The 24,368-nt window shown below is 35.4% G+C and overlaps 1 protein-coding gene across 1 annotated transcript in view; it reads right to left on the reverse strand.

Annotated features, from left to right (window-relative positions):
* The window catches only part of itga9 (integrin, alpha 9), a 76,012-nt gene that overhangs the window by 36,812 nt on the left and 14,832 nt on the right, over positions 1 to 24,368 (reverse strand). Inside the window, exons 5-15 of the mRNA XM_043255441.1 lie at positions 22,384 to 22,451; positions 19,366 to 19,495; positions 19,208 to 19,293; positions 19,046 to 19,108; positions 17,856 to 17,993; positions 17,256 to 17,361; positions 14,719 to 14,813; positions 13,640 to 13,730; positions 12,093 to 12,138; positions 11,824 to 11,978; positions 9,478 to 9,638 (exon numbers count right to left, since the gene is read on the reverse strand). Coding sequence (XP_043111376.1) covers positions 9,478 to 9,638; positions 11,824 to 11,978; positions 12,093 to 12,138; positions 13,640 to 13,730; positions 14,719 to 14,813; positions 17,256 to 17,361; positions 17,856 to 17,993; positions 19,046 to 19,108; positions 19,208 to 19,293; positions 19,366 to 19,495; positions 22,384 to 22,451 — 1,139 coding nt within the window. The remainder of the gene's footprint in view (positions 1 to 9,477; positions 9,639 to 11,823; positions 11,979 to 12,092; positions 12,139 to 13,639; positions 13,731 to 14,718; positions 14,814 to 17,255; positions 17,362 to 17,855; positions 17,994 to 19,045; positions 19,109 to 19,207; positions 19,294 to 19,365; positions 19,496 to 22,383; positions 22,452 to 24,368) is intronic.

The following is a 24,368-nucleotide window of genomic DNA, read 5'->3' on the forward strand; positions in this document are numbered from 1 at the left end:
GTTCTTTCCACAACATTTATTGTCGGCGTTGTGGGTTCCTTGCGCTTTAATATTTTTCCGTCACCGTGTTTTATAAATAGGCGCTGGAGTCGCGAGCGCGTTTAATGGGAGACAGCTGGATACGATTACCTTCCTGCCGCGCGGATTCATTGTATCGGCTTTCTTGGCCGGGCGTAAATGAAGCCCGTGGAATGGCGGCGTTATGTTATATGTGGCAACACAAAGCCGGTAGTGTGGCAAACAGCCTAGTCCTCTGCTCTGACTGGGTCAGTGCTATGAATACCATCACATAAGTGTGCGTGTGTCACTTCACACAAACTTCACCTACCTAGACAGCATTTAACTCTTTGGGGCCTTTGAGATGCCCTGATGGCCTTTGAGACGTTGGAACATAAATTGAAAACTACTGCTTTCTAAGATGCCTAATTAAGGCCAAATTTAGGATCGGGGGGAAAAAAATCAGGCTGAAAAAGATAAATATGAAGCAGCACGATTGTTTTCAATGTCGAGTCAACTCAAACTTGTACTTTATTTATAACTTTGTTCATAAATTGTATTTATTTACGAATAAACTTTGTTTCTAAAGCACACCGAGACTGGAACCGATCTAAAAACTAGTAGAGGTTTCTTCTAAAACATAACAAATCCTTCTGACCCTGCTTGTTAGAGCATATCATTCAACACGGAAAGATGCTGATAAAACGGGACATTTCCCTTTTTTTTAACCTTAGTGTGTAACGTAGCTGTTTGAGCATAAACGATATCTGCAAAGTCGCAGCGCTGAAAGTTCAATGCAAACAGAGATGCATAACCGTACGAGAAAAGTACGAGACAACGACAAACATAGCAACATAACACCGTGTTTAATTGACTAATATTTTCGGTGTTTCAATCTGCCTCATATTAATAAGCAATACAGACGACGTCACAGTTTACTATTCAGCCGGGGTGTATGACGCTGAGCTGAGGGGCGGGACGTTTAGACACGCCCCAGAGGCGTTCAGCCAATCACAACACTCCGTCTTTTCAGAGCGGTATGAAATAAAGGTCGAAAAATCAAGCCTTGAAAAAAACAGTAATATATGTGTGTCTGTGCTATGTATGGTGTACACATAAAGCATACCATCACTTTATTGGACTTAACTGTGAGTCAGCTGCTCAGTCTGCTCCTAATCCCTCCCTCGGGATGTTGCCTTGGAAGGCAGCACCCTATGTAGGCAGCAGACAGACAGGCAGCTTGATTTGGGCGGTTCATGTAACTGAGAACAGACTGAACTGTTGAGCGTTAAATGCCGAGCAGCACTTTCAAATGGGCCGAGTTTGATGTGCTATCGATTACAATCCTCACAACACCTCACCAGCCGTGGAAGTGGACCGCGCGCATCAGTAAAGCCTGCAGGATTTGAGGCGTTTCTGTAAACACGGTAAACAGATCTATCAGACGAGCCACACAGCAACCAGACAGCCTTTATCTTGCTCCTCCACCACTACAAATCCCCGTCCTGTCTCATGAGGGCTCGGTATCGCTGAGCGAGTCATATCTACGGCACATGTACGGTATGCACAGACTAACCTCTAATTAGTGCGCAAGATGGTGGAATGTAAATGCATATGCTGTTTACTGTATACTAAAAAAAAAACAATCATCATGCATATCAAATACAATGATATCATAACCAGGAAAATCTCATAACATAATATAAATATATAATTAATATATAAAATAAAGCATTCCCTTATGCTCCTCAATACTGCATTTATTTGATTAAAAAACAATAAAAGCAGTAATATTGAAATGTGGTTTTCATTGAAACATTTTTTCCTATTTTAATATATTTATAACTAAATTTATAATTAAATAAACTAAATAAATAAATAAACTGAAAATGTTTAATGAAGTTTACATTTTTATCTTGTAATTGTTTTTATATACCTGCATTTGACTATTTTTACATTACATTATGTATATCATGATATTATATATTATATAAAATAGTGTTTAAACAAGCTGCTTTCTAAAATACATTAAAAATATATTTTAAAAATACTGCTTTTTAATTAGATTTTTGTTATGTACATTATAAAAAACAATGTAAATATAAAAATATAAAATTTTATTTTTATCCTACATTGCATGCACAAAAATACTCTTTAAGGTTGAGTCTGCGATGATTTCGGGACGATTTATTGCGTTGGGATTCAGGGTGAACTGTCCAGAAAATGCTCTGCCATTTCCTTTCTGCTAGAGAAAACAGTGTGTGTGGCCGCCCCAATAACACAGGAAATAGATTTGTCCCTTGCATCTGGTTCTGTTCATTTGAGTGTTGAAGTCTCTAATGCCTCATCCTTCAGTATGGACATTTAAACCTGGCCCGACTCGCCATCCCTGTACATGCAATACGGAAAATCCACCCAAGCAGTTTTTCGACCCGTCGCGCATGGAGCGCCAAGAAGGAACACGCGTATAAGCATGAATCACGGCTTGCGAAAACGACACGAGATGATGAAGCGAACGGTTAGCATGAGGGCGGCAACGCCAAGCCAAGAATCCGACCGAATCTTCCACTCAGCTCTAAAAGGTTTTCCCGACAACATCGTCCGCAAACTCCGACATGGTCAGAAAATGCTGGGACAAAAAAACCTTCCCGCTCTCAGGTGCAAGTGCAATACATATGCAGTTTATCTGGCTAAAAATAGCCAAAGAAAGAACATCTGGTCGGTCTGGTACGATATTCCCAACCTCGTGCCAATAGAAACATGTTTAAAATGATCAACAAGAATCTTACGTAATGCCTCTTAGTCCGGTGGGGGGGGATTATAACTAGACTAGATTTTTAGAAGCTCTTGTAGATGCTTGTTTCCTTTGGCACGATGCAGGGGAGTTTACAGAGTTTTCTAACCTCGCTGTGAACAGGAAGGGTTGTGTCAAACCAACTACGGCAACCTTCGGAAAAAGCTGAATAAGTTCAATTAAATGTGCGTAACATCATCTGATTAAATCACATCTATTTCTGGATCGTGCTGCAATGATCCTCCTTAAACAGGAAGATAACAGAATAAAGAGAAACACTCTGTATCTACCATATCTACCATTTTGAAGCTAGTCTTAGATAAAACTCACAGTCAAGTCCGTCTGCTAGTGTCAAATATATAAAATGCCATTTAATATTTATGAAAAATACACATAATATAACAAAAACATATTAATACATCATTAAATATCTTAACAGACGTGATTTATATTCACAATATAGGAGTAAGAAAAAATCCAAATATATTAAATAATCACACGCCTGATAATAATCTAAAATGTAGATTCATTTGTATTGTAAATGCTAAATATTTGAACAGCATTGGAAAGCGCTAAAAAACTGTAACACTTTAGAATGGGTAACTTGTTAACTATTAACTATGATTTTTCCCTCAAAAAATTCTTAATTTGCTGCTTAGTAATAGTTAGTAAGGTAGTTGTTAATTTTAGGTATAGGATTGGGAATGTAGAGTAAGATCACGTAGAATAAGGCATTAAATACGTGCTTAATTAGCACTAATAAATGGCTTATATTCTAGTAATATGCATGCTAATAAGCAACTTATAGATATAACTGTGAAATAAAGTGTTAGTGAAAAACAAAAAAAGCTACTTTTAATACACTTTTTATAGAAACTGTTGTATTGCAAACATTAATATTTTAAATATGTTTTAAATGTTTTAATAATATATTTGTGTTTGTGTAATTAATATAAATATTACAGTACACACATATATATATATATATATATATATATATATATATATACACACACACACATATATATATATATATATATATATATTACATGTATACACATCTATATATATAAATATATACATAAAATGTTAATAAACCATTTAAAAAACTATTTTACAGTCTTTTAACAGTCCGTTTTACTTCAAATCTAGCATTTAATTAATATAACATTTAATAAATATTAGAATTTAAAGTATAGTAGAAAATACTTTGAATATATCAGATATCTGCCTCCGAACATCACATAAAAGCTCACTTAATATCTCTGTCCGAAATCATTTCAAACTAATCCAAATGGCCCGGTCATGTGGCAACGAATAGGACTTCAATACAGATTTTAACAGTCAATCAAATCCCATTTCAGTGCTTGTTTCATGAAATTCACCAGAATAGAAAAAAAAAGTAAGTTCAGCCAACAGAAATATCAGATTCATTGGCCTCAACTAGTTCAGCTGGTATTTACTTTACTCAGGAAACCAAGGTTAACAAAATAAAACAGTGTATGCAGATCTCTCTTAAATCAAGACAAAGGTCTATCCAAACGTTGTCCTGTGATGCCTGCGTGACTAAATATAGTGAAGTACAGCGAGTGTGAACGTGTCCAGCTCCGTGTCGGCGGGGGGCCAGAGAAAGAGCTCTAGATGACCGCCGTGACGTTATTGTATAGCGCTAGTGAAGGTTCCCTCCGGAGAGACAGCTGCTTTCCATTAGCATACCTCAGCTGGAGAGCAGGGGTCCTGGCTTCATGAGGGGAGACGCTAACACCCGGATAAATGAGAGGATAGCGCTGCAGACCGGCCCTCGGGACTGCGGCCAAATCACGCTTGATGACGGGGATTTGTGCTGCTTTGAGCTCGCCGACTGAACAAACACACTCGTGTTTGGGAACATATTTGAGTGTTGTTTGACAAACCGGTACAAGGCTTTTGCTTTGTAACTAGCTGGTATGGGAATCTGTGATAGTGTGGGATAGAAACATATTAATGGTCTAACTGCGACTTTCTCGAAATTCTGAGTTTGCAATTTTGGAATAAGAATGAATTTTGAAATAAAATGACAAAAACGTCTTTATATATCTCTTTATATATATATATATATATATATATATATATATATATATATATATATATATATATATATATATATAAAAATATATATATATATATATATATATATATATATATATATATATATATATATAAAAATATATATATATATATATATATATAAACATATATATATATATATATATATATATATATATATATATATATATATATATATATATATATATATATATTATATATCCTTTTTATGTCATTTTATAAATTTTTTTAAACTATTATTTATAGCAAAATGTCTAACAAGCAGTGACTGTCACCCAAAACAGTACACTAATTTACTGATCAAGTAAGTATTCAAAAAAGGTTTATAAAACGTGACAGTAAATATTAAAAACTGCATTTCAAATATATAGTGGTTTCTATCAAATATGGCACTAAGAAAAAATAAAGCGACACAATATTTCAACAAACATAATAATCAGAAATGGGGTTTTTTGAGCAGCAAAACAATATGTTAGAATGATTTCTGAAGGACCATTTGACACTGAAGACTGTAGTAATGATGCTGAAAATACATTTTACAACTATAGAAAATATTACTGTTTTTAATCAAATAAATGCAGCCTTTCCTTAAAACATAAAACCTTGCAGACCCCATCCTTTGAACATGGCCAGACCGTGAGCTGCTATATCACCCAGCGCGTATAAAAGCAGCTTGACAATATCCATAATAAAACCGCCATAAAACCATGCCCGGCACGATCAGTTTAAACAATCTTAAAACACGTCACAGACCCAGATACTTTTCTTACGCAAACTTTAAACAGAGCAGCCCGGCTAATGCAAACACTTCTCACGAACGCGCAAAGAATAAGCGTGCAATAAAAGCACCTCTCACTTACATACGGCTGACAGGTTCATTCCAAGCTACGCTAACAACGGCTTCAGTCTGAGCTGAAAGCGTTCGCTACGATCACGCCGTTGTTCTGCATGCTGTGCACACCAATGCGTGCTATAATTAGCCGCGCCAATCCAATATCGGATTAAATTGATGCGTTTTGAAGAAAACGTGAGAGGTGTTTGCGAAAGCGAAATGCGGCGTTGAAGCGGCGTGGGACGAAACACGAACAAAGCACCGCTAAAAACAGCAGTTTTCTCCGCATGGAGCTAATAAAGACTCGACCTGGATGGAAACACGCGCAAACCCTGGCATTCAGGCTGTAATTTCAGCGAGGTTTCTCCACTGACAGACAGGATTCACATCAAATCCACCGAGACAAGTGTGGCCTTCCAGATAAATGAGTGTCTTTGCTTCAGACCAAGGCTGTTTATGCTGCTTGATCCATTAAGGATCACCCAGCGAGACCCGCCTGCCCACCCAGAACACATTAGAGTTCAACATTAAACTCTCACACATTAAGCAGCGTATATCCTTGTTTTTTCGTGATTCCCTGTCTGGCACCGTTGCTTCAAAACACTTTCAAAACGCGAACGTCAAATAAACTACGCTGACTCATAGACCATACGAAAAAGCAGCGCTCGTTATTTAAGCCTGAGAAAGAGATTGTAGGGTAGGTGTACGAGTATCTCCAGACCTGTATAAATTTCTCTGTTCTGCTGACCACTAAGGAAGATATTTAAAAAAAAATTTGCGACCATTTGAGGGTGAGTAAATGAAGACCGAATTTTCATTTTTGGGTGAACTATTCCTTAAACGTTTGTTAGATCTGTAGTATATACATATGCATCAATTAATGTACATACGCACACAGAAAAATATAAAAATACAAACTAAATAATCTTTAAACATAAATTTTCAATTCATTTTTACATAAACACAGCATATATATATATATATATATATATATATATATATATATATATATATATATATTTATTTAAAAATATATATATATATATATATATATATATATACACTGTATATTTATAAAGAATTGAATATATATATATATATATATATATACACACACTGTATATTTATAAAGAATTGAATATATATATATATATATATATATATATATATATATACAAATACATACATATACATTCATTGTACACTTAAAAAGAATTATTATTACAGATAATTCGTTTTTCTTTTTCAAAAATCATGTTTTTTAATGCTATAATTTTTTGTATAGCTTTAGTGTGTTCGTTAGCTAGTATTTCAACTCTTTACTATGGTTATTTTAGTTATTTTTCCTCATAAAAATAACCCAGCTGCAATTTGATTGAGATTTATTGGAACGCACAATGAAAAAAACGTTCAAAAAAATAAAAACGTTGTCTGTTTTCGCAAATGAGCTCTTCAGTTGTAGCTTTTTTTTTTTTGTCAAGTTTACAAAACACATAAAAATTAAATTTTTACATATTAATTCATTACCTCCCCCCTATTGACAAAGCTCACAAAATATAAGAAATACTGCTAAAAAAGTAATTATTTTAATGTATGTATACGGTATTCACGGATAAAGAAAAACAAAAAAAGATCATTTCTCACACACGTGTTAACGAAGGAAGACAAAAGGCGCACAGTTTTGTAGAACGACCCGTCTTAAAGCAGCAAAAGGCAACCATGTGTGAATGTGCTCGAGCAAACACAAGAAGACCAACTCAGCAAACCAGAGCTGTACTGTCACCGGTTGTATGCTGTTGGTTAATGCATACTTGTATCATGCGCTGTTCAGTATAAAGCAGAAACAGAAGCGTGGTATGGGGCGAACCCTTCCTGTAAGAAGCTCCCCTATAGAGAAGTGGCCTGCAGAGGCTCGTAAAGCAGCGCCAGTGAAATTTACAGGCTCTGTGTGGGCCTCCTTGTTAGAGCTCAAGCTCCACGTCGCCCTGAGGATACCGGCGCTGACCGAACGCCGGGGTAGAAGACAGACAACAAGAGCCCGACTGTGCGGCCACAATGACGACTGTCTCAGCGGAGGCGCAAAACAAGGTCTCTCATTAAGAGCCCGCATCTCAAAGGTGGTTGTTTGTCACCTGATGGTGGCTATTTCATTTTCATAGCGAGACTTTATTATAGGTCACTTAGTGAAATTCTCTTTGGAGCTCCCACATGACTTAATCAGAGCTTTGGCCTTGCATGCGTCTGACGTCCTTCGAGGGCGAGACTGCAGTAAACTATTGGGTATGGCTTCGGAACAAGGCACGAGGGTCATTTTCAAAACGGCGACCGACGAGAAGCGGTTAGAGAAAAACGCACACGGACTTATTTGGTGCATGTTGATGGAGTAAAATGAAGTTTGCTTGACCTTCAGCGCAGGGCTGTTTGCAGCGCAGGTCATGGGAGAGAAAAGACAGCGGGTCAGTCGGGGACAAGTGCAAACAACATCACATGGACCGGCAGGAATTCTGTGATGCTGATACATCCGGACTGAGTCCTCTAAGATAAGCCACAGCTACGTCAGCATGAAACGTGATATGAAGCATCTCCCTACGAAATGGTGTAATCCAGGAGAAACAAAGTAGGCTGGGATTTTATCCCGTCAGGAATTAAATGCACTATTGAAATTTTACTTCATTAGAATTCATTGGGAACATTTATGTATGCGTAATAAAATCTGAATAAAATAAAGGAATTTGTTAACGTTTATGAATGCATAATGAAATAAAAATAAATCTAAATAAAGGAATGTGTTAACATTTATGAATGTATAATAAAATGAAATAAATCTAAATAAAATAAAGGAATTTGTTAACATTTATGAATGCATAATAAAATGAAATAAATCTAAATAAAATAAAGGAATGTGTTAACGTTTATGAATGCATAACAAAATAAAAATAAATCAAAATAAACTAAAGTGTTAACATTTATGAATGCATAATAAAATAAAATAAATCTGAATAAAATAAAGGAATTTGTTAACATTTATGAATGCAGAATAAAATAAAAATAAATCTAAATAAAATAAAGGAATGTGTTAACGTTTATGAATCTGAAAACTGATTAAAGGCATAAATAAATCAAATATAAACTATTAATGGCCTAAAAATCTATTTGATGGTTATATGATCAAACAGCCCTGCACCCTGAGGAATTGTTTTTTTAAAAAAGCTTGATATTATCTAATTCAATGATGCTTTTCACAAAATAAAATAAAGGTTTTTCTAATTATGTATTGCATCAGCTAAAATGCACTTAATAACAAAATAGCAAAAGCAGGCAAAAGCATCAGCATTCGAAATGTATGAAACTGTGATTATGTCTTCCCAATTATTAATATATGTGAAAATCAGCTGAGAATTAAACAAACGGTTGTAATCTGACTCAAAGGGAGATGGGAATCATGTCTCTGTGTCAGCTTTTCTGCAGATTAAGGGATAAAACAAGCCTTCTTCACCTTACAAATGGTTAACAAAAGCAAGAACGCTATAAAATGCATCACATTTTTTGAGAAACCCATAATTTGTTATTGGTTGTTAACGTTTTATGATTACAAAGACGAACTTTATTCTTAACATGACTAGATGCACAGCAATACCAGGAACGCGTCTCACGGTAGAAAGCAGGGCAAATGTTCTTTTCCTGTTGACCTTAAAGGACCTTAAAATCCCCGAAGCATGACATTATGGAGACTCGGAGGAAAACTCACCCTCACGAAGGCTGTGTACCGATGACACTGTGCTCGGTTGACCTCCAGGCCGAAGCGCTGACTTACAGCAACTGTCTGCTCTCCACCGTTCCCAAAATACACCCGCGGCGGCAAACCTCTGCGTCTCTTATCTGAATCTGCAGTTAGATTGTACAGCAACTCTGAGGAGAAAAACACGCGTTCACGTTTCAGTAAGACAACAACGAGTAAACATCTCTCAAAGCTGTGGCTGCGTTTCATCGCAGGACAATTTCTGGGATTTAAAAACAAAGTCAAGTAAGACATTAAGTTCTGACTGTAGACGTCGTGGAAATGAGGGAAAACAGTACGAGAACATTTCTGGGGCCACGTCCAAGAGTTAAATGTTTGTGATTCATTTCTGGAAGAAACGGCGAGGGCATGTAGGAAAAACATGGTTCGAGACGTCTTCGTGAATCTCGTGAAGTAATATTTCATCCCAAAATAAAAATGAAAAAATTCAATATTAAATTTTAATGCATAAAAATATGTGTGGGTCGTATTTTATTAGAAATTATTTTATTTATTAAATTAATTAAAAAAATATTTTCATTAATTATTAAATTAAATAAAAAAGACAAATAAAATATATTAATCAGTAACAATAATACATAAAAAAATACAACTGAATAATGAAATGTGAATAAATGAAATAATGACGTAAAGCTGAATGAATAAATGACAAATTTCTAAATTCTCATTACTGTCATTTAATTAAAAACTCATTCTCAATACAGTTACAGCGATTTATTTTTAAACATGTTTAATTTATTATAAGTACTATTCTGTGTCTTACAATTGTAGTTAATGCAAATATTATATTTTATAAATATTAAAAACATAGACATGTTTTTGATTACAGATATGAGAACAAAAGGACATGAGCTGAATTGGTAAAAAAAAAAATAAAATAATAATAATAATAACTACAGGCTTTTAATTACTCAATGCCCTAAAAATGTGTGCTTGTAATTCTGTGTATAACTGGACATGTGACTAAAATCTTGCCTCTTGTAAATGTTTGAAGTTCTTTTTGCAAAATATAGCCTAAATACTTTTCGTTCTTTTGGTTTTGGGATAAAATACGATCCAGGCATCTCTTAAGGTGAGCTTCATCCATCTACACCTACAGGATTTTCCGAAACCCAGAAACTGATCAAAAAACACAAAATCCTTGGACGCGGCCCTAGAAATAGCTGCTTTCTTTCCGCAGCTTGATGAATTTCTTGACACTCTTTGTGAAATGCACCCGGATGAGGTCGAATGTGTAATTGGGGGACCATTCCTCCGATCCCGACGTTGAAAAAGAGCTATTATTACCCTGCTCTCTCACAGGGCGTTACTCTGATGAACGTCTGCGAGCAGGAAGGGGCTCGTGGACCAATGCAGGGGTTGTTTGTTTTAATACATCCAGCTGTGAGTGCACCATGAGCTCACTCTGGCCTACAGAACCAGGGGCGTCTCCCAGACACAAGGTGCTGCAGTTCTTTCCAATGAGGGTGCCAAGTGGAGTAACACTGGTGCTCTGTATTTCCCAGAAACCTCCCATTATGTAACACCCGCTTTATGCACTCCATCTCCCATAAGGCCACACCCACTCAGCGAGCGGAGGCCACACCCAAAAGTTGAGCAAGCGGTCATTCAAAGGGACTGCACAGTGTCCATCTCGTCAAAAAGTCAACAAATGCTAGATTTAATGAAAAAAGTCCTTTTAAAACTGTATTTGTTAACAATTTAGGGGGTGGACCAGAAGTGCTGTTTTTGTATTTAACATTTAATGATATTTCATAATAGTCTATTCTGGGCCTGTCTGAGTGTTGACAGAGTGAAATAAAGTTCAGCACAACATGCACTGACCTCCAGTTCAGGACTGTTTGCACCACGGGTCATGAGAGAGAAACCACAGCAGTTCAGATAAAAAAATAAGAGCAATCTAGTTATTGTGTCTGCAGACGCCTGTTGATTATACGTGTTTTTATTGGAGTGCTGTTGAAAATGTAGCATTAAACAATAGCAAAACGATACAATGTTATTAAAAATATTTAAAAAAATGTAAATAAAAATTCTGACAAATAAAAAAAAGAAATATCAAACATTAAAATAAATGATAAAATAAATAATAAATTAATTAAAATAAAATAAATTAAATTAAATTAAATATAATAATAAACATTACATCAATAAAATTTTATAAAAATAAATAATAATCCAACAAATAAAAAATGATCAAATAATAAATAACTAAATTGAAAATCATAAACAAAACAAAATAAAATAAACGTCCAAAATCAAACAAAACATAATTATAATAACTCCACAGAGACTCACCTATGTGGCCAGGAACATGTTTTCCTCGAAAGCTCATGCAGACGGTGACGTTGAAGCAGTTGAGATGCTGAGGACCCTCGTGACACTGAGGTACTGTGATGTTTATGGAGACGGGCAGAAAGATGGAGACGTCCACGGAGATCACTGGCCTGGATCTGTAAGATCAAAACAAATAATATAAAATTAACCATCTGAGAGGATGATTATCAGAGAACCTGAATGAGGAATTTAAATATAAGCTTTTGCTGGCACAGAAGACAACAACTTACCTTAACAAAACCACACTGTCAGCCATGAAGGCCCCTATCGTCACATCTGATGTGGGAAAAACAAAAAAGAACGTTTTTCTGGAGGTTCAGGAATGATTTTATGTACTCTGTGATGCTATACTATTAAAAAAAGATGTGGAAAAACATAGAATTATTAGCTTTAATGCTAATAAAATGCAATTTATGAAGACATATAGGTACAATTTGGTGTTATGTTTAACTAAAATTATTAACGTAGATAAAGTTTAGAAAACCTCTAAGAACGTTGCCTTTGCAAATAACAGAAATAAATACATTTAAGGAGCTTTAAGTTTAAGTTTGCTAAGATTACTAAACCTAAAATTAACATAATTTTAATAAGCTATATAAAATTAACATAACAATTAATAAGCTATATAGAAATATTTAATAACAGAATAATAGAAATTTAAAAATTCAGTACAGTAATATCACAACATAAATATTTTATATTATCTTAATATATATATATATATATATATATATATATATATATATGTGTGTGTGTGTGCACCTGGTATTTATCACGTTATGGGGACCAAATGTCCCCACAAGGACAGGAATACCAGTAAAATTTGACCTTGTAGAGACATTTTTTAGGTCCCCATGAGGAGACAAGCTTATAAAATATATTTTTGAAAATCTAAAAATGCCAGTAGTTTCCTGTAGGGTAGGTTTACACCTATAGAGAGTCCCCATAAAACATGGAAACACAACGTGTGTGTGTGTGCTTTAATGTTGAAATGCATGCCAAAAGAACAAAACAAAAAAACTCAGAACTAAAAATCAACACTAAAACTAAAATATAAAAATTTCTAATTAATGTATAAAACTTATATAATTAAATGAAATCTAATTAAAGGGATATGACTTGTTACCAGAACATTACACAGGGCTGAAAAACAAATTAAATAAAGCATTTATTCTAAAAACAATTGCGCACGAAAAGTGCTAGATGAAATAGATCATAAGATGAAGCTTCCTTTGTTTGATTTTCTCTCTCGTCTTTGTTTAATTGGCGCGTCCGCTGTGGAATGCTGTAAACAAAATGCTTGCTGGCCGCAGAAGTATGAAATCAGAGCGGACCAAACGTGTTAAATAACCGTTAGGAAAATTAAACAAACACTCAATCTGCATTCCCTGGATTAGAGCAGAATGGAACGTTCTCCATCACATAATTAATTGATCTCTCTTACACAAGAGCCTTCCGTAGACTCCAAAAAAAAGCTTTTACTTTCATAAGTCTAGTCCGTTTTTCGATCACATGTTGTGGCGAATCACTCGTGTCATAAGTTATGCATTAACTTTTAATACTCTGAGGTTTCCAGAACGGAATAAGCGTACTGAAGGTCGGTGAGAACGTTACATGTTTCCCATCTTTACGCAGGAGATCTCAGAAGGCCAACGTAAGTGGTCTGGCAGCGGTCGCGGTTTCTCACTGAATGCGGTCGGTTTTGATCTAGTTAATTCGGAACATTCTCGCCGCTCGTTCGAGCGGAACTAGCCAAGTGTCTAAAGCAAAGCCAAACCTGGATATCCGTTTCCATCCATGTCCACATTGCCGGAAATCGACTGGCCGAACATTCGCAGGGTGGGGTTGATGCTTCGACCAGACAGCCTCTTCATACGATCCAGGTGAGAGAAAAAAAATTGCGTCAATTAATCAGAAGCGCCAGTATTAACATCCGAATCATTAATAAATCATCCTCAGATTTCTGAATGCCACGTACTTCATTCATGAAATATTTGGGCTAATTTGATTATGCTTTCAGCTATAGCAATATCGGTGCATCATTTAAGCTCCATTTAAGGCATTCAGCGCGAAAGCAAGTGGATTCCATCTGGACCTGCTAGTTATCCATCAATCAAGCCGTTGAACTGCATAAGCTGTAAGGTTTCGCAGTAAAACAAGAGATGCACGGCCAACTAAACCAATCTTTCGGATTTATTTTAATACAGACACAAATCAAGCTCAACAGCACCATAAATGAATGAAAAATCAAAACGAATGGCCTCCAGTATATGGTTTTTAAACATGAAAAAAATACATTCAATGAATAAAAATACAATAATTCTATATTATATATATATTTATATATATATATATATATATTTTTTGTGTATATATATATATATATATATATATATATATATATATATTTTTTTTTTTTTTTTTTTTTCTTGTATTATGTATTTTATATATATACATATACTAAACTAAAAATATATATAAATATGATTCTGTATCACAAAACCAATCTTAAGTCGATGGGATACATTTGTAGCAAAAGGCAAGAATATATTGCATGGGTCAAAGTTATTGATTTGTAAATTTCCTACTGTAAATATTCTACTTAAATTCTAATTAAATTGTCTTATTAGTAATATGCATCGGACAACTTTAAAGATAATTTTCTCAGTATTTAGTCTTGCGCCCTCAGATTCTGAGGCCAGATATGATCCTATTCTTACAAACCACGCATCAATGGAAAGCTTATTTATCAGTTTTCAGATGATCTATAAATCTCAATTGAGAAAAACTGACGCCTTTCACTGGTTTTGTGGTCCGGGGTCACAAATGATAAATAAAAAGGAAACGGTTGATTACCATTGAGTACTTGTTAACTATTCCTGTAGCGTCCCCGTGGTAGATGTAGACGGCTCCTCCATAGTCATCCTCTTTAGGGGCTCCAATCGCTACATCTACAGCACCACAGACGAACACAGAAGTCAACGACAAAGATGGAAACCAGAGAAAGAAACTCTAAACACTGTATATTGTAATATTTACCACTAATTTGTTCGTCATATATGAGGGATTTTAAAACCTGTTTTAAATCCGTAAGTTAATGAGCTAGCGGTTTTAGCTGATGTTACTGTACAAGTCTGCCTTTGGGTTTTATTTCTTACTGGGCTTATACGGTCTGACAAAAAACAATCGTAAAAGTTAGAACAAAATAGCACAGTGTGCAGCTGAATTAGGTCAGGCTGCCAGAGACCTGCGACTGGAATAGAAACGCTGGAGGTGGATTTGTGTGTGTCAGGACCCCAATAAATGCCTATTTGCCTTGAGCCCATCTCTGTTTGAGAGTCGCTCTGCTAAGTCACTTAATGGACACTTACGTGTTTTTGAGAGCCTGTAAAGGTCTGTGAAACTTCAGGGGGGTTGAAAAAAAAATCCCTTGTGTGTGAAAACAGCAGTACACATTTCACTACCGCATATTTTCAATGTGCTGAGTTTTGGAAACTTTTACACTTGTGTAGCAGCCATAAAATGACAAATCTGAAGCACTGACCATTTTATGTAGTACTAGAGACAGACTGAGACTGGTTTATTTACATGCAGATATTATGCATTTTATATATTAGTGCTCAGGATTTAAAAAATACAGTAAAAACAGTGATATTTTAAAATATATTTAAACACTGTTTGCTATTTAAATATATTATAAAATACATTTTATTCGTCATTCCAGTGTTTAGTGTGACATGATCCTTAAGAATTAATTTTAAAATACTGATTTGCTGCTTAAGAACGTTTCTGATTACTATCAGTGTTAAATTAAAACACAATAAAATAAAGAAAAAAAAAGTTAACTAAACTAAAATAAAAAGCTAACAATGTAGGGACTTTTTCCGCATCAGTATTGCAAACAAAATATGGATGAATATGAAGTAAATGTAAAATAAAATAATTAAATAAAATAAAAACTACAGAATGCGATTAAAAATAACAGAATAAAAATAAATGATAAATACAAAAACAAATGCAATTAAAAATCTAAATACTACAAAAAAAACAATAAAGCACAAATAGTGTCACATGATCCTTCAGAAATCATTCTAGTATGCCGTTTGTAATTATTATCAATATTTTTAATTTAAAATAACAGCATTGATTTGAAACAGAAATCTTTTGTAACATTACAAATTTCAGTTTTGATCAATTTAATGCATCCTTTCTGACTAAAAGTATTCATTTCATTCAAAACGAAAATCAAATCTCTCTGACCTAAAAAAAAAAAAAGTGGCAAGTTAAATGCAGAAAGTTTAGCCCCTTGTAAACTCTTTATAGTTACGGCCTCCTAAAGCAACATTTACTAGCACACTGACCCCTACACAGTTCATCACAGATGCTTCTCAGTGCTTATATTCTTGATTGCTTGAATTGCTTTCTTGTTCTGCCAACCCCCTCGATGTCCTACACCGGAAAGATTCACTTCCGGTTTAATCCGACGCATCTGTCTCCACTTATCAGATGCTCCTCGGGCCATTTTAATTAGCTGCGGCTCTAATTCTTTACTCTCTCGTTTTCCCCATTAACAGACGCGTTTGGTCTGTTTATCACGAGACGGTCAGCCTCCCTGAACACTTACTGTACGAGAACAGAGAACATTCTGTACTAAAACTACGAAAAGAGGCGACATGCAGAAAATAGAGCTACAATCAAGCGATGCATCAGGTGAAGACCGAATCCAGATGCCAAGAAAAGCCTCCGACTGGACAGCAGGGTGCCAGGAAAATCGAAAGCGAGAACACTAGTCGCAGAGGAGATATCTGAGCTTTGAATCTGCTTCACGTCAAAATATCTTTTCCAGTTGCTTGACAAACAATGTCTGCCTGTCTCCAATACAGCGGAAATATGATTTTTGCAACATGTGCTCCTGTGATCACTTGAATTAAAGGGATATTAAGAGATAAATACACTTACAATACAGCTCAATATTTAAATCAGTTCAAAAGTTTGGGGTCGATTTTCTTTTATTTTAATCAAATTTATTTGCATTTACATTTAGTAAAAACTAATATTATAACTGCATATTATTTTAACTTAAAATAAGTGTATTCTATTTGAATGTACTGTAAAACGTAATTTATTGCTGTGATGCAAAGCTGAATTTAAAGCATCATTACTCAAGTCTCAATTCTAATATGCTGATTTTCTTATTATCATCAGCGTTTAAAACAGTTGTGCTGCTTACAATTTTTTACAAAACTGTAAGACCGTTTTTTTCAGGATTAGCTGATTGATCGCGATTATTAAAAAAACATTTTTTATCAATTTAAACTTTTTAGACTCCACTTAAACGTAACTATTCCTTATGTTGAAGGACGTCAGTGTTGGAAGCTCATTTGGAAACTGACCTTGGTAGCCATCATCATCGATGTCCCCGAGAGACGTGATGCACTCTCCAAAATGAGCATTGTATGCATTGTCACCGTTCAATGTCGCAACTTCCTCCATCACTCCCTGAACAAACAGGTACAAAAAAAACATTGTTTAAACGCAATAATCCACACCACGCCAGTCCATCTGGTGAAGAGTAATATGCACGTTCGTAAGTAACAAATCATTAAAACCTCTCAAAAGTCCTTGATATTGCTTTCTCCAGTAAAAAAAAAGTAATATGTACAGATCAAGAACCATTTAATTGTGAATAAAGCTCTGGTGTGAAGAGGAGCTTTTTTTGCTGGTAGAAGCTTTATTATGTTAATTATGGATTCGTGTTTTGGCCAAAAGGAAAGGAAAGTTTCCTTCCAACAAGGTAGATTTTCACGACGTTCAACTGATGGACCGTGATGTTTTTATCAGCTGTTTGGACTCTCGTTCTGACCGCTGATCATTTTAATCCGAATCTGTCCCGTTTAAGAAGCAAACTCATCTACATCTTGGATGGCCCGATGGCCTTTTTCGGCAAATATGCATTTTTTGAATGAACCGCTCCTTTAATAAGTAACACTCACGTTGCCACCGCTGAGGTAAACAGAGACCTGGCCTTCGTCCCGGATCTCGCTGTGCATGGGTGCTCCCACCAGCAAGTCCGACAGTCCGTCCGCGTTTAGGTCAACTGCACACAATGAGGAGCCAAAGTAAGAGCCCATCTGAAACCAAGCCGAGCCAAGAGCAAACGGGTCAGGTTACAATGCCATGCACAGGGCACATCACTCCTCATAACATGCATTACCTCACACACTTCCCTTTGGAAGTCAAGCTACCATTTAGCTACTATATGAAGTTTTCAGCTAGCGGCTCACGTTTTTGAAACTAGAGCATGGCTCATGTATTCTAACCCTGTGAAACCTTACGAATGGAGTCACAAAAACCTATTTATTATTTTTTTTTTAATGGAACTGTTTATCGAAACCTTAGATAAAAGCGTCCTTTTTGCTGAGCATCATATTTCATACAGGAGGGTTTTATGTGGTGCAGATGCTGATATTTAAGTATCATATAAGAGATATATAAGTAAGAAAATAAATGATCTTTATAAAAGTATAAAAGACTATTTCATAAAACTCTACTAACCTTATAATACAATAAATAACAGATGTCATTCTCATATCTGCCAACGATATCTTAGTAAGAATTAGATTTTTTTAACTATATAGATAATTGAGTAAAGCTGAGTTGCTTCAGTCTAGTGTTTATGGTAACATATTACAATATAAAAGGTTATACTTTATATAAATCAGTACATTTTTCCCAGCTAGAGACATGTGAACCAACCCCTGAAGTAGTTCTGTCAAAAGATTAATCGCAATTAATCACATCCAAAATAAAAGTTTTTCTTTACATAATATATGTGTGTGAATTGTCTTTATTTATTATGTATATATAAACACACACATAAGGTATATATATTGAAAATATTTACATATATATTTATATTATTGTATTTTATATTATATATAAATATATTTTATATGTACACCTAACATGTTTTTCTTATACATGCATATACATGCATTTGAGCATTTTTATATATACACAATAATTATTCTTTTCCTTACAAATTCCCAGAAAAAAACTCTTTCTGTGTTCTTTAGAAAAAACAACCTTTCCTATTAAGTAACAATGATGGACTGCATAAACATTGTACATTTGGAATAAATTAAGTTTGTAAACAATTAGAAAATCTGAGCATCTCACTCACCATTTTTCCTGAGGCTTCAAAAGTCTTCACGAGAGACGTCCCTTCGATTCTGAAGATGTAAACCTAAAACATGGATGACAACGTAGTTTAGGAACGTCAAAGTGAGCGTGATGTAAACAGGACCTGGAACCAATGATGCAATTTCTGCAAGAAACCACTCACTTTTCCACCACCACTGTCTCGAGGAGCGCTAGCCGCCACATCGACGGTGTTCAGGGAGGAGAAGTGACCGGCAGTCACAGCATACCCTAAAAAAACTCAAATCTGTCAGGGACTGCATGACATATCGAAACGCGCATTAATATCTGAGCAGGTATTACCGAGGTAGCTGTATCTGAGAAGCCTCAGGTTGTCTTGATTTAGGTTGTAGTGAGCATTGGATGTCATGTTGAACACTTTGACCGTTCCAGTCCAGTAGTAAGAACCAGGCGCGCCCATGATGACCAGCTCCTGAACACAAAATAAAAAAACAATAGAGATTCATTCAAAAGCGACCAGTTTACCACAAGCACAGAGCTGCTGGTGAGGCGCCGGTCAACCCAAAGCTATCAACTGGTATCCCAACCATAAGCAGAAAGGACGGCTGTCGCTCGTCGCTTTGATCACTCAACGGAGTCTTAAGCCGAAGGAGAACTCAAGCCTTTGAACTGTTTTAATTGCTCCACACTGACACGCTTCAAACAAGACAAGTCGTTTGTTTTACTCAGCGATGGGTCACAACAGTAGAGTAAGGAGCAAAAATACCGTTTTTACCGGGTTTTTTTGTGATGCTGTATAAATGTTTCAGGACAGGTTGTAAAGGAATGACGTATTTACTTCACTTAAAAGCAAGTAGTACATATTGCTGAAATCAATACTAAGCTTTAGAAGAGAAGTCTGCATTAGAGAATCACAGAATTCGAATAGATTGCATAAATTTGCAATACAAATAAGAATGTATAATATAATATAATATAATGTAATATAATATATACTGATGACTTGCAGTCAGGTTTTTTTAATAAACAAATTAATTTGTTAATATTAAAATCGAAAAGTTTTATTTCAAATAATTGCTTGCTTTTTGAATTCTGAACAAATATGTATCACGAAAATATGAAGCAGCACAACTGTGTTCAACACTGATCATCAGAAATGTTTCTTGGGCAGCGAATCATGATTTCTGAAGGATCGTGTGACACTGAAGTTAAGGAAGCAATAAAGCTGAAATAAATTCTACTGTACAATATTTTCAAATATATGCGTTCTTTTAAACTGATACAATATACAAACAGTACAGTCAAAAGTCAATAGGTTTACACTGTTTTTTATTTATTTATTTGACAATGCTTAGAAGCCTTGAAAATCCCTATTAAGAAAACAGAACGGAAAAAATACTTGTGAAACCAAGACCACTGAAAAAGCTCCCTGTTGTGCTCTAATCGACATACAATATATAATTCAAAACAATTATTTGCCATAAATGTTTGGCTATGGGTCTTTTTTCCGACGCTCATTATTATTATATATACAAATGTAAAAGTGTGGGCGCATGGAATATCCCTCACGTGACGAGGAAACGGGGTCTTTGCATAGCTCTTTTCAGTTCTGTCAAGCCACAAATGGATGCTTTTTGCTGCTTTTTCCATTTCACAATGCCTGACTGCTTAAAAACCCGCACAAATGCTATTTGACTCGGTCGGTCCTGCCAAAGGCGTAAAAACAGCACCTCCAGCTGAGCCGACAGCATTCAATCGAGACATCTGTTTTAGACACTTAAGGTTTGAAGGTCGCTTAAGATGGTCTGCCAAATGATAAAGTGCCATTAGCATCCACACTACAAAGCAGCCGATGGAGATGCCATTCTGCCACGAGTTAATTCCTCTCTTAGATGTCCAATGCTGACTGACCTGAGGTCAGCTTTAAAGCAACAAGACAACAATAGTCTGTTTGAAAACCCGGTGAACTGCCTTCCCTTAAAATACGCTGATAGATGAATAACACCTCAGCAGTCGGAACGTACAAGGAGTGAGTTTCCAGCCGTATTTCGTTCTCGTTTAAGAAAAGCAAAGCGAAAAGGGTCAGAGTGTGATCTAGTGATGATGTTGATGAACTGTCGGGCATCGCATCTGTCAGCCTGTGTTCTCGTATTTGTTCCAGACGTTGCATCCAAAACCCGGACTGCGTGTTAATGGACTGGCTGCACTACAGACAAAACGCTGCAATGGTCAAAACGGAGGGCAAGTGGACAAACAGTGTGCGTCACACACAAACGGTCTGAATTCTGTTCAAATTCCTGCAAGGATGTGTACAACGGAGGCCATGGGCACGGACCGACAGGCCTGCTGAGCCAAAGACTTCCTTATAAAGAGCTAGTTTAAATTTTCATTTTGTCGTAATTTGCAAACTGTGATTGTTATGAATGTTATGATTTTTTTTGTACAATAAGTAACTAGGGGCTTTCAAGTACAAAAAGTACAATTAAATAAATAAAAATTGATAGTTGCAGAATAAAGTAGTCCATATATTTTTTTGCTATATATTACAAGTGCAGTTAATTATAAATAAAATAATATAAAAAAGTTACAAATAAAAGGTAAAAATATAATAATAGTATAGTTATTTCCATAATTTAATTCAATATAAATGATACTACATTTTATACTGATTATATATTTTTTTATATTTTAAATGACATTGCCTTCTTCTGTTTTCATTCAAATTTTAGTTTGTAATTTCTATTACATATACATATACATATACATATACATATACATATTCATATATCATATATATATATTTTGTTTTTTTGGGGCTTATTTAATTAATTTAGTTAGGTAAAAATAAATAGAAATGAGGTTCAGGTTGAAAAATGTTACCCTAGCAACAAACTTAAATGAAAAAATAAAATAAAATAAAATAAAATAAAAAATAAATATATATATATATATATATATATATATATATATATATATATATATATATATATATATATATATATATATATATATTCTTCATTTTTGTTTTATTTTATTTCAGTTAATGTTTATCTCAAGCAACAAAAATCTTTTTATGATTTGGGTTAACGCTAATAACACCGATTTCCGTTCTACACAACTCAATTCTCATTCGCACATAGGCTTATTCAAATGCATTCATTGTGTTCATTGTGTTCACAGCATCGTACAGGTACCAGACGAAGCTGAGTAAATGATGACAGACATCTTTAGTTGAACTAACCCTTGAAGAGTGATTATATCGATCCTACTTTGAGCCATCATGTGAGTGTTTACACGTAGAAATCGAGCACAGAGCGCCACACACGTGAAAACGCATAACAAGCTCGTACTTCTACTGACCTCAGTGAAAACTCCTGCGATGCCGGCTTGGCACGAGCCGTGTTCTTCCCCATAGGTCTTCTTATGGTCTGTGAGAGTGAGTAGGGGGACAGAGAGAGAGAGAGAGAGAGAGAGGGAGAGGAAAAAAACAACAGACCACAAATGATTTCGCTGTGAGCCTGAGCCAGCATTTACTGGAGTTCTTCCGACATTCCATATGGAGTTAGTCAAAGTCCCAACTCCATCCAAGAGGAATCTGGGGGCCGAGAGACAGACTGAGAACGACCTAGCAGCTCCGCGTTCAACAAAAGCTCTCGCTCTGGAGGGCTTCGAGAACGGGGGAGGATCGCTGTGCTCTCCGGTTACAGAAAATATTGGGCTTGGATCCCCCCCATAATGCACTGCACACACATATAAGGCCCCCGATGGCAACTCACTGGAGTCGGGGAAAAGATATGGAAGGAAATAAATATTCCGGGAGCTGGACACGGAAACTAATTCTGATCAAGAATTCACGCACCCTCCTTCGCTCTTTCCGTAGCAAATCAAAACATCTTGTAAAATACGAGAAATCCTACTGGGATGATGAAACTCAACGCCGATGGAGGCGCTGAATTTAATATACTACAATAACATCTGTCAGAAGTATAATACGTGATGGGGGGGAGCGATAAACAGCGAGCGAGAGCCAGTTCTGAAACTGACAGCTGTTGATTGGCACCGGAACAATCTGGGTTCAAAATAAGTTTATTTCTGTGCATCTGTGGCATACTGTTTTGACTCATCAAAAAAAAAAAAAAAAAAAAAAAAAAAAAAAAAAAAATTGTGTTCGCCAAAACGCACTTTGGGGTAAAGAACTGCACTGGGATGGAAATTAAAATAGACACTATTTTGAAAGTACAAGACCAAAGCACAGTAACATGAGGCTAGTTTAAGGAAATTATACCTAATCTGTGCAAAGTTACATTAAATATTAAAGTATTAAATCCCTAAACACATGCTTGAGATACACAAGGAAAAAAGATACTACCTTAATAAAAAAAACTGGGAATTCTGCTATTTCAATTCAGAGAAAGTTGACATTATTTTCTGTGGTATATAATAATATGTCACATATTCAAGTAAAAATGTTAACATTTTAAATTAAATAAATAAATAAAAGGAAAGTTAAAACATTTTTGTGGTATTTAACATTATGTCATGAATTTCAAAAAATAACATAATGAACCTGGAAAATTATTTTAATTAATTCTAAGTAATTAAATAAATTAATTAATCAGAAAGTTGTTATTTTTTATTAACTTTTTTTTAAACAAATTCAGATAAAGTTGATAAAATTATGAATTTGGAACATTATAAATAAATAAATAAATGAGAAATTGTTTTCTGTGGAAGATACTGTATTAATAATGGTCTTTTGGACATGCACTGTGGTCATAATGTTTACTGAATAAAGGCTAAACCGTCCTTTATCTTAAGAGTCAAATATTCAACCATCGTAACCCCAGATGTGTCCTCCAAACTCCCAGATGCTGTGCCCTGCCTGACGGGTCATATTTCTCTCCAGCACGCTGCTTCTTTCTGATTCTGGAGGTGCCAGCGCTTTGATGCCAGAAAACATCAGTCTGAGGTTTTGGAGGAAGTTCAGGGCGCCATAACTCATTGTGAAGCCCGTTGTGAACATGTGCCACGGTAAACAGTGTCATCTTTCCAGCTTGTTCTGAGGGTTTAAAGCTTGAACTTGGCCGTCATTTCTGTAGTCTGCTTCAGTGGAGTGTTTGCTGCACTTCTAGTTTGACGAAGACCAGGAATCCTCCAACAATAGGCCTGATTATCGCTAACTACCTCACAATACATTATACCCTGTCATACATTTCAAAGATTGCGTACACACTGTAATGATTCACGGTATCAAAACTGAACCACAGCTTCACCCGGCACGTAGCGTGAATACACAGGATCGGTTTCAATCTCTCTCACGCGGTTCCCTTGACTTTAGTCCATTA

The sequence above is a fragment of the Puntigrus tetrazona genome, chromosome 13, assembly GCF_018831695.1.
Source record: "Puntigrus tetrazona isolate hp1 chromosome 13, ASM1883169v1, whole genome shotgun sequence".
Classification (NCBI taxonomy): Eukaryota; Metazoa; Chordata; class Actinopteri; order Cypriniformes; family Cyprinidae; genus Puntigrus; species Puntigrus tetrazona.